General features: G+C 51.4%; 1 protein-coding gene across 1 annotated transcript in view; it reads right to left on the bottom strand.

The window, feature by feature from the left end:
- The window catches only part of CATSPERG (cation channel sperm associated auxiliary subunit gamma), a 37,205-nt gene extending 26,354 nt beyond the window's left edge, over positions 1–10,851 (bottom strand). The window contains exons 1-9 of the mRNA XM_029913197.1: positions 10,645–10,851; positions 9,395–9,448; positions 7,755–7,899; positions 6,723–6,849; positions 5,617–5,686; positions 3,356–3,511; positions 1,786–1,957; positions 1,301–1,510; positions 304–369 (exon numbers count right to left, since the gene is read on the bottom strand). Of these exons, the coding sequence (XP_029769057.1) occupies positions 304–369; positions 1,301–1,510; positions 1,786–1,957; positions 3,356–3,511; positions 5,617–5,686; positions 6,723–6,849; positions 7,755–7,899; positions 9,395–9,448; positions 10,645–10,851 (1,207 nt within the window). The remainder of the gene's footprint in view (positions 1–303; positions 370–1,300; positions 1,511–1,785; positions 1,958–3,355; positions 3,512–5,616; positions 5,687–6,722; positions 6,850–7,754; positions 7,900–9,394; positions 9,449–10,644) is intronic.
- Positions 10,852–12,530: the final 1,679 nt, after the last annotated feature.

Raw genomic sequence — 12,530 nt, forward strand, 5'->3', positions numbered from 1 at the left:
TTCCAGAGTTGGGAACAGAACCCAGGTGTCCTGACTTCCAGCCCCCCCGCTCCAACCACTAGACCCAAATGTTATAATTTTGTGAGGCTCCAGCACAGCACCACCGTAAATGTTGGGCCAGAACCTCAGCCGGTGTAACTCAGAGCAGTGCTAAGCCTATGCCTATTTCAATGGCACTATAGCCAATTTATATCAGATGAGGATCCGGCCCCACTGAGTCCAGTGGAGCGACTCCCATTAATACCAGCTGGGGTTCTGTTAAGTAGGGACCCTGAGGAACACAAGGACCCAAAAGGCACGTACTCTTCAAATGTTCGCACACTGTCTTCCTCCCCCTGGCGTGTGATTCGGGAAACTGAACGACTCCATCTGGAGGGGAGAAAAGAGCTGCAGGGTTTCAGCCAGTCGGGCCAGTGGCCTCCAACACATGTGTGCAGCAGTGGCGTAGCCAGCGTGGGATATTTGGGTGGGCCCTGACTTTGGGTGGGTGAGCAATTACAGGGGGCTGGGAGGGCAGGAGGAATGGGGGGCCCACCTCCCCGCACCCCCTGCAGCCGGCTTTGGATGCCCCACTCCGCCAACCTGCCTGGCATTCTAGCCAGGGTGCGGAGTCTTGCCCCGCTCCACCCACCCAGCCCCGTGCCCCGACCCTGCTCCCCGGTTGGAGCGCCGGGCAGATAGACGGAGTGGGGCAAGTGCTTGGGCCAGAGCAGAGCCGGGGCTGGGGAGTGGGCCTGGATACTAAGTGGGCGGGCCACGGCCCACCCAGACCCACCTGTGGCTACACCCTTAGCGTGCAGTTGGCTTGTACCTATCAATTACTCAGCACTTTAGCTGTCTCCTGGTTCAGGCAGGGACTCCGGAGATCTGACCCTGGGCTAGTCACTGCATCTACCAGGGCCTCAGTTCCCCACCTATAATGTGGGGATAATAGTCCCTTCCATGTCTGCCTTGTCTCTCAGTGTGTGTCTGGGCAGCACCCGGCACAAAGGGCCCCTGATCTCGGTTGTGGTCTGTGAGCCCCCAGCACGACGGGGGCCCGGATCTCCGATGTGGTCTGTGCAGCGCCTGGCACAACGAGGGGCCTGATACACACAATAATAATAACAGAGGTGGCCCTTCAGGCAATGCAAGTTGCAAAACTTTAACAGCTGCCACTTATTTGTATGCAGGACGGGCTCCTCTCCCCCGGCTATCAGTCCAGCTCCCTTCACCAGCACTAAATGTTGCACCAGCTGCTGCCAGTGCAAAGAGGACGGAGCAATAAACACTCTAAGGGGTGGCTGTCAGTTCGTGGGACACAGAGTCAGGTCCTCAGCTGGCGTGAACCAGCACCACTCCTGGGGCGAATGATCTGGCCCGCACGTCATACCGCGAATGGTGCCAAGGAAGAATTCCCCTTCTTGCAGGCCCGCTCCGAGAGCAATCACGTACTCGGAGCCGTTGTGGGGGAAGTGCACAGGGTTTAACTGTGACACGCAGATGTTGTTCAGCACACGGGTCCAGAGGCCTAGAGAGAAGAGAGAGACTCTGTCTTAGGTCATATGGCCCCATCACCCAGTCCTTGATGCACTGAGCCTCAAGGTACCCCTGCGCCATCATTCCTGTGTTGCAGACGGGGAACTAAGGTCCCGAGAAGCTAAGTGACACCCAAGGTAACAGAAGAACTCTGTGACAGAGCAGGGAATTAAACTTTCCCACCTCCCAGGCTGATTCCCTAATCACTAGACCTCCTTCTCTGGGTGGGGAAGCTGATGGGTCTTGGCCGTCTCCGGCGTCTCTTACCGGATCCTGGCACACGAAGAGAAAGGACCGAATAGTTCCCAGTGAAGTAATAGACCAGCTGGTTCTGGCGGAGGAAGAGCACGCTTTCTGTAGCAATGGCATCGACAATGGTGGAGGAGAATATGTTCAGGGGGCAGTTCAGGGACCCGATCCAGCAGCTGTCAATCCCCACCTGAAACACAGAGAGGACAAATGAGGGGCAGCAGGCCCGATCCTGACCTCGGCTAGGGGACGATCCTGCTCCCATTTCAGTTAGCGGTAAAGCTCCCAGGGCCTGCTCCTCCGTCTCCCCAAGCCTTGTCATGGACAGCAGTGCCAAGCGGGCATTCCCAGGGCCGAAAGGCAGCGTTTCACGCTCACTTTGCACTGCTGTAAATAAATTCACAAGGCACAGACTCTCCCGGGGGACCCCGCCTGGGTCTGGCCCATGATTCTTGGGCTGACCAGACTTCTCTAGCTGTCCCACTGGCTGGGTCTTGTTTAACTGCCCCTCTCTCTACCCAGCTCTGTAATCTTTTGAGGGAGGTGATCACGCACCATTTTTCTGACTGTTCCCTTCGGCTAACTTGGTTTTTACCGCTGTAAATCCCTTGTTGCAAAACACTCCTGTTGCATTCAGTCCAGATTCCTATTCAGGGACTTTCACCCCTGCAGCCAGCAACCCAGGAGAGCCAAGGAAGGAGTCACGGTGCAGGGAGACCCAAGACACCAGGGATTTCATTAGTGCAGGACTGGGCTCAGTGGAGGCCAGATCCGAGTCTGGGATCCGGCCCAGCTTCTCCACTAAACAACCTGAGGCCAAATTCTCTGCTGGAGTAAACTGCTGCGGTCCCTAGAGCGCTGCTGATTGACACCAGCTAAGGATCTGGCCCCTGACAATGCAATGATCGTGTTTCCCTGGAAGGGGTCATTGTAGAAAGAAGGCCAGATTTCGACCTCATGGCAACTGCACGCCAGAGTAACGTTACTGACTTCAGGGGCGTATCTTTTGGTTCGCGCCGAAGGGAATGAGAGCGGAACCAGAGCTGGTAGCGAATATCGATTGAAGGGTGTAATATGCTTCCGGATGAAAGGGGCAAAATAAATATCTGTTCCATTGCTGTTGTTAAATCAAAAGTACGGGACCAGAGGCTAGGTTGCCGTTCTACTGCTGCTGCTGCTTCACCACACACCTCCCATTACTATACCACATTCCTCGCTGGACCTGGGAATAGAACCCAGGAGTCCTGACTCCTGCTCTCTACTAGAGGGAACTCCCTTCCAGGAGCAGCAATGGAACCCAGGAGTCCTGACTCCCTGTCCCTTGCTTCTATCTCCCCTTCCCTCTCTTGTAAACTGAGCCGCCCTGATGTGAAATCAGCGCATGCACATAGACCCATGACACCACAGCAGCATTATCATCCTAGGAACCACTGTTCAGACAAGGGCTCCGATTCGGATCTCTGTGCCTGCCACCGGCGTAAAGCTGCCATGACGTCCCTCCTACTTCAAGGGGAACGGGATCGAGCCCTAACTGGAAGAGAGGTGCCTTCTGAAGCGACCCAACCCCCCCGTTCCCGGCTCTCTTTACCTCCACTGCAGTGAAATCCGCAAACTCCGAGTCTGAAACCAGGATGATTTTGTAAGCCTCGAATCCCCCGAGGATCAGCACGGGGGCTTGATTGAAGGTGGACCAAATGGGACGGGACGGGCTGTAAAGTGACATCATCTCCACCAGTGATGTAACCTAGAACGGCAGTTCCAAACTCTCTACCACGGTCACCCACCAACTGCATTTGGGCTAGTTTTGCAACCCACACAGGGTCCAAATTTGTGGGGGGAGGCCCCACAATCATACGCCAGCATCCTTCTTCTCCTTCGCTGCCACCTCCGCCTCCTCCTCGCCCCGATGAAGGGGCACCAACCACCTTCCACAGCACCGTCTGCCCCGACACCGCAACTCCAGCCGCTCCTTCAACATGCCCAGGCCAAACCTGCGTGGGGCCGTGGCCCAAGTGGCAACGCCCACAGGGGGAGCTGAGCCCAGCCCCGTGGGACAGGAACCACTGCTGCGGGGTGAATACAGGGTGGGCTTGCTGTGACAAAGTGGGAATTTTCTGTAATATTTGTATGAAGCCGACGGGTGCCTCGGTTTCCCTCGTATTTCACATGGCTGTGCAGTCAGAGGGAAAAGGACTGTTTGCTCTCAGGGCAGGCTCAGAGACATAGAATCATAGAATAGAATCATAGAAGATCAGGGTTGGAAGAGACCTCAGGAGGTATCTAGTCCAACCCCCTGCTCAAAGCAGGATCAACCCCAACTAGGTATGAATGCAGCCTGGCTGTCCAAGCATGAATGGGTCATTAACAAAAGGACAGGCTTGGCTAACCCCATATCAATGGAAAATCTTCTCAGGCAAATCCAATCACAGGACGTTGATGCCTGCAACCCCCAGCACAGAGGGAGATGGATTTTCCCATCTCTCAGCAGGGCAGCGAGGCAATATCCCCCAGCGGGAGAACAAAGGACTGGAGAGGTGGGAGGATAAGTGCGGCTGCTGGAAGGAGTCAGGGCTTTCTCCGGGGAATTGATAGAGCGAGAACAGCGCTTGAACATGGGGTCAGTTCTCTGGCTGCCCTAAGGACTTCCTGAGCTGTTCGGACCTAGCCGTTTGAGTGTCACTGCAAATGCTGGGTGAGGTGCGTTCATCTCTGCAGAGTGGGCGACTCTCTACCAGGCGGTTTTCTCAGCTGGACTTGCTGGGTAGAGCGCACGGGATGAAGTAGGGGGACCAGCGCCCCCAAGGTTCGGTCAAGGAGGCAGGGAAGCCGTGTGGCTTCCCCTGTGGAGTGGGACCCCGGGGGTCTGGCATGCCGAAGGGGTTCCTCCTAGAGACCGTTGCAAAGCTGGGGGCCTAGCACTGATCTGGTGGATCCCTGTTACTTGCTCTCCAACCTCCCGCACATACCCTGGGGTCACCTTTCACACCGGGCCCTCTACCCATCTAGAACCTTCCCGCGACCCACCCGTGGGTCAGGACCCACCGTTCAGGAAACACTGACCCAGAAGGTGCTAATGGCAGCAGAGGAGAAAAGGCCAGGGTGCATGTCTTCTTGTTTCTCACCTTGGCACTCAGGTCATGTCTACACTACTGCTTAGGGCACTCAGGGGTGTGAAAAAAACACCCCCCGAGAGTCTCTGGCTGACATAGCTACCGCCGCTCGTGGGGGTCGGTTTATGATGTCCATGGGAGAGCTCTCTCCTGTCGGTATTGAGCGGCTACATGAGCGGTCTGATGGCGGCTCGGCTGCAGCGGTACAGCTGCGCCACTGTAAGGTCGCTAGTGTGGACGTGGCGTAATGGTGCGTCTACACCGCAGTTGGGGTGTGTGACCGTAGCTCGCGCAGCACACCCCGGCTAGCTTTAATCTAGCTAGCACAGGGACCAATAGCAGGAAAGCTGTGGCAGGATGAGCATCAGCACCGACTAGCCGCCTGAGTAAACACCCAGACTTCTGACCAGGCTTGGTAGAGAAGCAATGGTGCCTAGTGGTTAGAGCCCTAAACTGGCACTTAACAGACCTAGAGTCTATTCCTGGCTCTGCTCTTGGCCGGCTGGGTGACTTGGGCAAGTCACGTTCCCTCTTCTGTGCCTCAGTTTCCCATCTCTAAAATGGGGATAAAGCAGTTTGAGACCTACAGATAAAAAGCACCATAAAAGAGTTTGGCATTGTTATTCTAACTCATGTTAAAACTACTCTGTCTTCTCTAGGGTTTTACCTCGTATTCGGTAACACGAGTTAAGAACACTGGTTTTTTTGTAGCAAAGACAAACCCTTTACCACAATTTACCTTCTCTCCTAGGGAAGACTGTAAACCGGTCTCAGTTTCCTTCATGTAGCCGTTAATATTCATAAAAAATCTGTAAACAGCGAAGAAAAACTGATTTATAAAAAATATCTTTGCCCGGATTCATTTAAAAAATTGTTGTATGGGCCAGGGGTGTTTCCCACAATGCTTCTGTGCTTGAATGGAGTCATATCTTGAGGTGCAGGGCTAGCCCATATCTGGGAAGATCCCAACTGCTTCCCATGGACCACCTGTCTTAATATCACCAGCTGTTTGGCGATTTCCACAGGCCAAACATTTGCTCCTGAGAACCACCGCAGCAAGGCTAAAAGCTGACCCTCCCCTGACCAGCTGCCGTATTAGGGGTTTGAGCTGTATTCTCTCTCTAAACTCAGGGCACCACGTATTCCTCAAAGGGCCCAGTCCAGGGAGGTTCTGAGTACCCCCTCACAGGAACTGAGTACCACCAACCGTCTTTAAAGTCGAGTGTGGTATAAATGTCCAGGATGGATAAGTATAAATGTCTAGGGAGCATGGATGGATGGATAGACAGACAGACAGACAGAAAGCCATGTATGGGGATAGATAGATAGATAGAATAATTTTATCATCTATCTATCCCCTTATATAGCTAGATCCATCTAGCCCCATACATTATCTATCTATCTATCTATCTATCTATCTATCCCCATACACCCCCTCTATCTATCTATCTATCTATCTATCTATCCATCCCCATACACCCCCTCTATCTATATATCTATCTATCCTAGGACCAACACGGCTCACACACCACTGCAGATATCTATCTAACTGTCACACAGATGCCCGGTGTGTGTGTGTGTGTGGATGGACGGATGGATCTCCTCAGGTCTGTATTCCAGCTGTACAGCACTACACACACTGGTGACATGCCGTAAATGATTACATCAGAGTCATCCCAGAGGGTCGAAGGGCAGAAGCCCAATTTTCCCTCTCTGCAGGTCCCCTTTAGGGAGGAGGGCAGCTGCCATCTCCCTCCATTTTGGGCAGCTCTCCGACTCCTTGCAGGTTACTGGGGCAGCCCTGGGGATCCTGGGCCGTCCCTGGGCAGCGCCAGCCCTCCTCACCTCTTGCTGTCCACCTCAAGGCCCAGGCCATTGCTCTCCACCAGGACCTCCATCACCACGCTCCAATTCTTCATTGGCATGGGCGTGTACCAGCACATCCGGCAAACCTCTTCGCTGGCACAAGGCCCTGTCGATGCCCAAGAGACAAAGAGATATCCCCACGAGGCTTGGACACCCTCACATGAGTTCTCAGTCATTCCACTCCTGCGCTTGGGACAGGGACGGGGCAAAGGCTACCCATATTCTGGGGCTGCGCAAGCAAGGCCTGGCCCAGCCGCTGGTGTAAGTTAGAGCAGCCTTGGGGCTGCTGTGACTTATGCTCTGCTTCTGACGGCAGCAGAGAACAGCCATAGCGCAGTGCACTCTGGCCATTCCCTGGATCCGAGAGGGAGGGAGGGCAGAAAGGCTTGATCTGCCCCCTACGCCCAGGTAGGACAGGCCCGTATAGGTCTCTTACACTAGCTGCAGAATTCCTTCTCCATGGGGTTCTTTCTGCCCACTCAGAGCCCCTTTCATGTTGCCAGAGCTCCCCACAGCAGGGCCTTGCCATAAACGAGAATCTGACCACAGCCATGGGTGGAGGCAGACAACTCTCTGTCTTTCCCTCCGTAATTTCTCTCTGTCCTCCCCTCTGCCTCCCCAGCCATCTGTCTTGCTCTCATGGCTGCAGCAGCTCCTCACTTCCTCCAACAAACAGGGAAGAAGCCAGGGACCAAAGGAAAGCGCCTAACTCCTTTCTCTCTAGGTGGATTCCCAGAGCAAGGTTACGGGCTCGGCTCTGGGGCCTGGCACAAAACCTGATGAGCCATTTAAGTCCCATTTAAACCCTCAAAAGGAAACTTAAACGGTGCCTGAACCTTGGCCTATCTCTCAGCACCCGGGGGCGGGAGGGGCACGGTAATTTCACCCCCAGAGCAAAGTAACTCAGGTAACAAGAGAGTAGAGCCCTGGGCCTGCCAGGCTGTAATACCAGCAATCACCTGCAGAGGGAACCCCTGTTATTTGCACTGAAATGGAACAGAAGCAGAATACCCTGGAGCCGGTAAGGGGCGCCTTTCATCTCAATCTGCAACTGCTCGGGTTTCTGATGCTCTGTATTGACCGGCGCTTCAAACGTTATGGTCACAATGGGCCTCAGCCCGGTCAGGTGAGCATTGCGAATGACCTTCGCCGCGTCCTGGAGGGAAGGAAGAGAGGAAAGAGAGGAGCTACCGTGCTGAGGGGCTGAGCTCCCCGCCCGAGGACTGAGCCAGCGCAGCTTTCGTCGGCTTGGAGGATCACATGCAATCGCTGCTTGAAGCCCTCTGGTGCAGTTCTTGGGGGGCGCTAGCCTGGGATGCTGGAGCCATGGGGTCAATTCCCTGCTCTGCCACTGCCTTGCTATGTGGCACTGGGCAAGTTGCTGCTCTGTGCCTCAGTTTCCCCACATATGAGATGAGGATAGAGACACTTACCCTTGTTGGTAAAATGCCCTGAGACTGATGGAGGCAGCATATTATATGAGGGGAGGAAGGAGGGCCAAGTGGTATGGGCAAAGGACTTACCTAGGACTTGGGAGACATGAGTTCTGGTCCTGGCTCTGCCACAGACTCCTTATGTGACCTTGGGCAAGTCCCTTAGCCACTCTGAGCCTCAATTCCCCCATCTGTACAATGGGGAAAACAGCCCTTCCCCACCTCATAGAGGTGTTGTGGGGATGAACACATTAAAGATTATGAGATGCTCAGATACTTCAGTGATGGGCACCATGTAAGTACCTGAGGCCAGGCCATGCGGGTGGGAAGAGGGGTGATCCCTGACTGACAGAGTTGGGCCAGCAGAAGTCCCTAGCGTAGACACGGCTCTGCCAACAAAACCATGCCCTTCCCACTACAGCCTGTTTCCCTCACCGGCGGTGGTGGGTTTACTGTAACAAAACACAGCTCTACCAGTATAGCTGCCTCCACACTACGAGTGCCTTATTGGTGTTGTGGACCTGTATTCCCATACTGTGCTGCAGGAGTAAGCAACCTATGGCACGCGTGCCGAAGGCGGCATGTGCGCTGATTTTCAGTGGCACTCACACTGCCCGGGTCCTGGCCACTGGTCCGGGGGGAGCTGCATTTTAATTTAATTTTAAATGAAGCTTCTTAAACATTTTAAAAATCTTATTTACTTTACATACAACAATAGTTTAGTTCTATATTATAGACTTATAGAAAGAGCCCTTCTAAAAACGTTAAAATGTATGACTGGCACGCGAAACCTTAAATCAGAGTGAATAAATGAAGACTCGGCACAGCACTTCTGAAAGGCTGCCGACCCCTGCTGTGGTGCAAAGCACTTCTAGCATAGACTAGGCCTGAGACCGATACCTCCAAAGAACACCAGGTGGGGCTGTTTTTTCAGTCATTTCCGGATTCACGGTGTTTTGCGGCCACAGCAAATACCCAGCAGCCGCAGTTGTGACAGTTAAAACCTTAGACTAGTGAGAGTCCAGTCACATGGTTATCTGGAAGTGTCATGTAAATAAAATAACAAATCTTTCCAGTGTAAAGAATAACATGTACTATGAATTATACCACAAACGTTACACGGTTATTACTAATTATACCAATTTTTAAAAACGGCAGTGGCATGTGAAGACCCTGGTGGCTGCACACTCCAATTGCAACGCGATCTCTTTACTGTACCTGAGTGATGCAGGTTAGACTGATTTTCAAGTAGTACGGGAAGCCCAGGTAGTGCTGTCAGAAAGGAGAAGCAGACGGTTCAGAAAAAAGCTTTGAAACTTTGGGTCGACAGGTGCTAACCAGGACTTTTCCTTTAGTTCAAAGACAAATCGCAGGGCTGTTTAACGGTCGAGGTGAAATTGGCTGTTGGTTCTCTGTCCACTTCCCAGCGTCCACACCACGCTGCCCAAGTCATCAGAAGAGCTGGGAACAGACCCTGCAAATCCTGACTCCCATTCCCCTGCCATGGACCACTCTCCTTCCCAGAGCTGCGAATACATCCTACTCCCCTGTTCCAACCAGCATACCACACTCTTCTCCAGTGGATCACCTTCCACCATTCCAGTGGCAGAACAGGAAACAAAACCCAGGAGTCCCCTGCTCTAAAAACAGGCTTGGCAGAATTCGATTTTGATTTTTTTTATAATTTCGACGGATAATATCAATGTGGATTTTTAAGCATTTTAAAATTTTTATTGATTTAAATTTTCACAGCTGCGGGAAATTTCGGGAGGTCAGCCAATGGGGCGGGTCAGACAATAATTACTTAATGACAGTAGATGTTGAGATTCAAAACATTAAAGCTTTCTAGCTGTTAAAAGACAAACTGTCAACATCACATGTCAAAATATGCAAAGTGCGTAGCCTTACACCAAACTCTAATCCGTTCTCAAGCAGCATTTTTCTTACTCTGCTGATGTGTAAATTTCGATGGTTATCAATGGCTGTTTTTGTCAGTTTATATGTGTATGATATTTACATGTGCTGACATTTACCAACGGAAATCTAATCCTTCCAAGCCTATCTAAAAACGACCCCGACCACACTGATCCTGCAACTATTGTTAAGCATGAAGACTATTGGGGAAGCTTCTTCATGCTGCCACCGAAAAAATAAACTTTCAAAATCAATGACTTTTCGGGGGCTGTCACGGTTTTACACCAGTGTAACTCCATTGACTTGGGTGGAGTTACTCCTGATTTACGCCAAGGTAAGCGTGAAAAGAATCAGGCTCCAGCTTTGTTCAAGAGTCGAGTAGGTAAAATTTACTAGTGGGAAGGTTTAAACCATCTCAACCTTACACAGGCAAATTTGCCTGTACAAAAAAGCAGTATTGAGCCCAATGGATCAGAGCTGATGTGAGAGCAGAATCAAGCCCTGTTCTATACCCCTCATCCCCCCACCAAGCCTTCTGAAAAAATCACACTCACCGAATTTTTATCATTCAGGTCTATGGCCGAGTCTGTCAGATTCTGGAGCACAGACGCTATGCTAGTGACAGGGCGCTGCCTAAAAAACACAGCTTGGTCCCCACCTAGATTGTCAAAATCGTTGAGCACAACTTTCCACTCGCAGTCCTTCAACAGCAGGCAAACCTGCATGTGCAGCAGCACCAGCAGGGCAAAAGAATGCTGCATATTCTGCGTCTCTTGGTTTCTACACAGGGACCCTGAAGAATAAATGAAACATTTGAAGCTTTCTATCCACTTCATTAAGAATAATCATATTTAACCCTGATATAGTAAAACACTTAACTGATCTACCTATGAAACTGATATAAATACAGGGATTACTTCATACAGCACCGAAATGCAACCACCTCTGGAGTGGGACATGGCAGCTCTTCTAGAAGGGAGCACTTTATCTACTAGTAAAAGGCATGAAAGGCAGTAGCTGTTTACATGGTTGCTCTCCCAGCAATGAAATGTAGCCAGCTCTGGGATGGAGCATAGCAGCTGATTTTACCAGCACACAGCAGTAATACACAGCAGTTTGGGATGGGAAGTGAAGAAGAATACCACTCCATCCAGCTGAAACTGCAGGAGGATTTTTGGGAGGCAGTGTTTAAATACTGAATTGGAATGCAGTCAGGAAAGAGTTTCAGAGTGAACTGGTCACAGCTTGGAGGAGTCTTTAGGCACTTAACCTAAATACTTTTGTGTATCTGGGCCTGAATTCCGGATTAACTGCCTCCCACTCCCTAGGATCCCCAGAGGGATTTCAGTTTTGGGGCCAGATGCTCAACTGGTGTAAATCAGCACCGCTCTATTGACAGCAATGGACCTACATCAATTTACACCAACTGGGGTTTGTGTTAAAACCATGAAGAACTGCCAGTTCTAGCTGGGTTTCGTCTTGAGATCATTTGAACTTAAACTCCCCTGTGAGTCTCAGGGGCTGTGAACCTAAACTCATCACAAGCCCATGTGACCTGAAACCAGCTCTAAACTGGAGTTCTACGTAAATCTTGTGGCTCTTTTCTAGGGATCAGAAACAAACCTCGTGCTGTGGTATTGGAAGGTGTTAATACAGGAGATAACTAAATACAAGTGTGTGAAATCCACTAGGTTTTGGAAGATAGGAAGTTTTATATGAAATCTTCCCTACGGGATGTGGGGAGAGCAGCTAGAATCAGGGGTGGCTGATGTTATGGCAGGTATGGGACGCCACCTGGTGGAAAACCATAGTGGGAAGACCTAAAGGAGATTCCGTAATGTGTAGTTACAATGATAGCCTCGGCATCTCCCACCCAAGGGACCCAATACACCTTATAAACATTTAAGGAATGTAGCCTCACAAAATAATTTGGCACAGCACAGGATTAAGAGGGCACGTGTTGTACAGGTTAGAGCCGGGGATTGGAACTCGGACTCCTGGGTTTTCTTCCGGGCTCTGCCACGGACTCAGAGACCCAGAGAATGCAAGTCACACGCACCCGCCCCCCCGTGCCTCAGTTTCCCATTGTGCTAATTCTCACGATTTCATCATGAGTCTCCTGATAATTTATTAAAAGCCCCTGGTCCTGAAGAATGGACTTACAGGAGAATCTCCACTTTCATTTTTAAAAACCCCATTTTTAGCCTTCGCTTGTGGAGAACAGCTGGAAAGTGTGACCAGCGCACCCGCTATAGGCTCAAAAAGCTGCAGGCAAAGGAAGAGAGCCCAGTAATGATCATTTAAAAAAAAATCTCATGATGCTCTGAAGCTGGATTCATGGTTTTGGAATTACTCAACCTGATTATGCCCCGTGCCTCCCTATGATGTCACTTCCCCTCCCCTCACGACATCACATCCGCCCTCCTTTCCATGTCACATT

This window comes from Terrapene carolina, unplaced genomic scaffold (assembly GCF_002925995.2).
Source record: "Terrapene carolina triunguis isolate 2854851 unplaced genomic scaffold, T_m_triunguis-2.0 Scaffold517, whole genome shotgun sequence".
Taxonomy (NCBI): domain Eukaryota; kingdom Metazoa; phylum Chordata; order Testudines; family Emydidae; genus Terrapene; species Terrapene triunguis.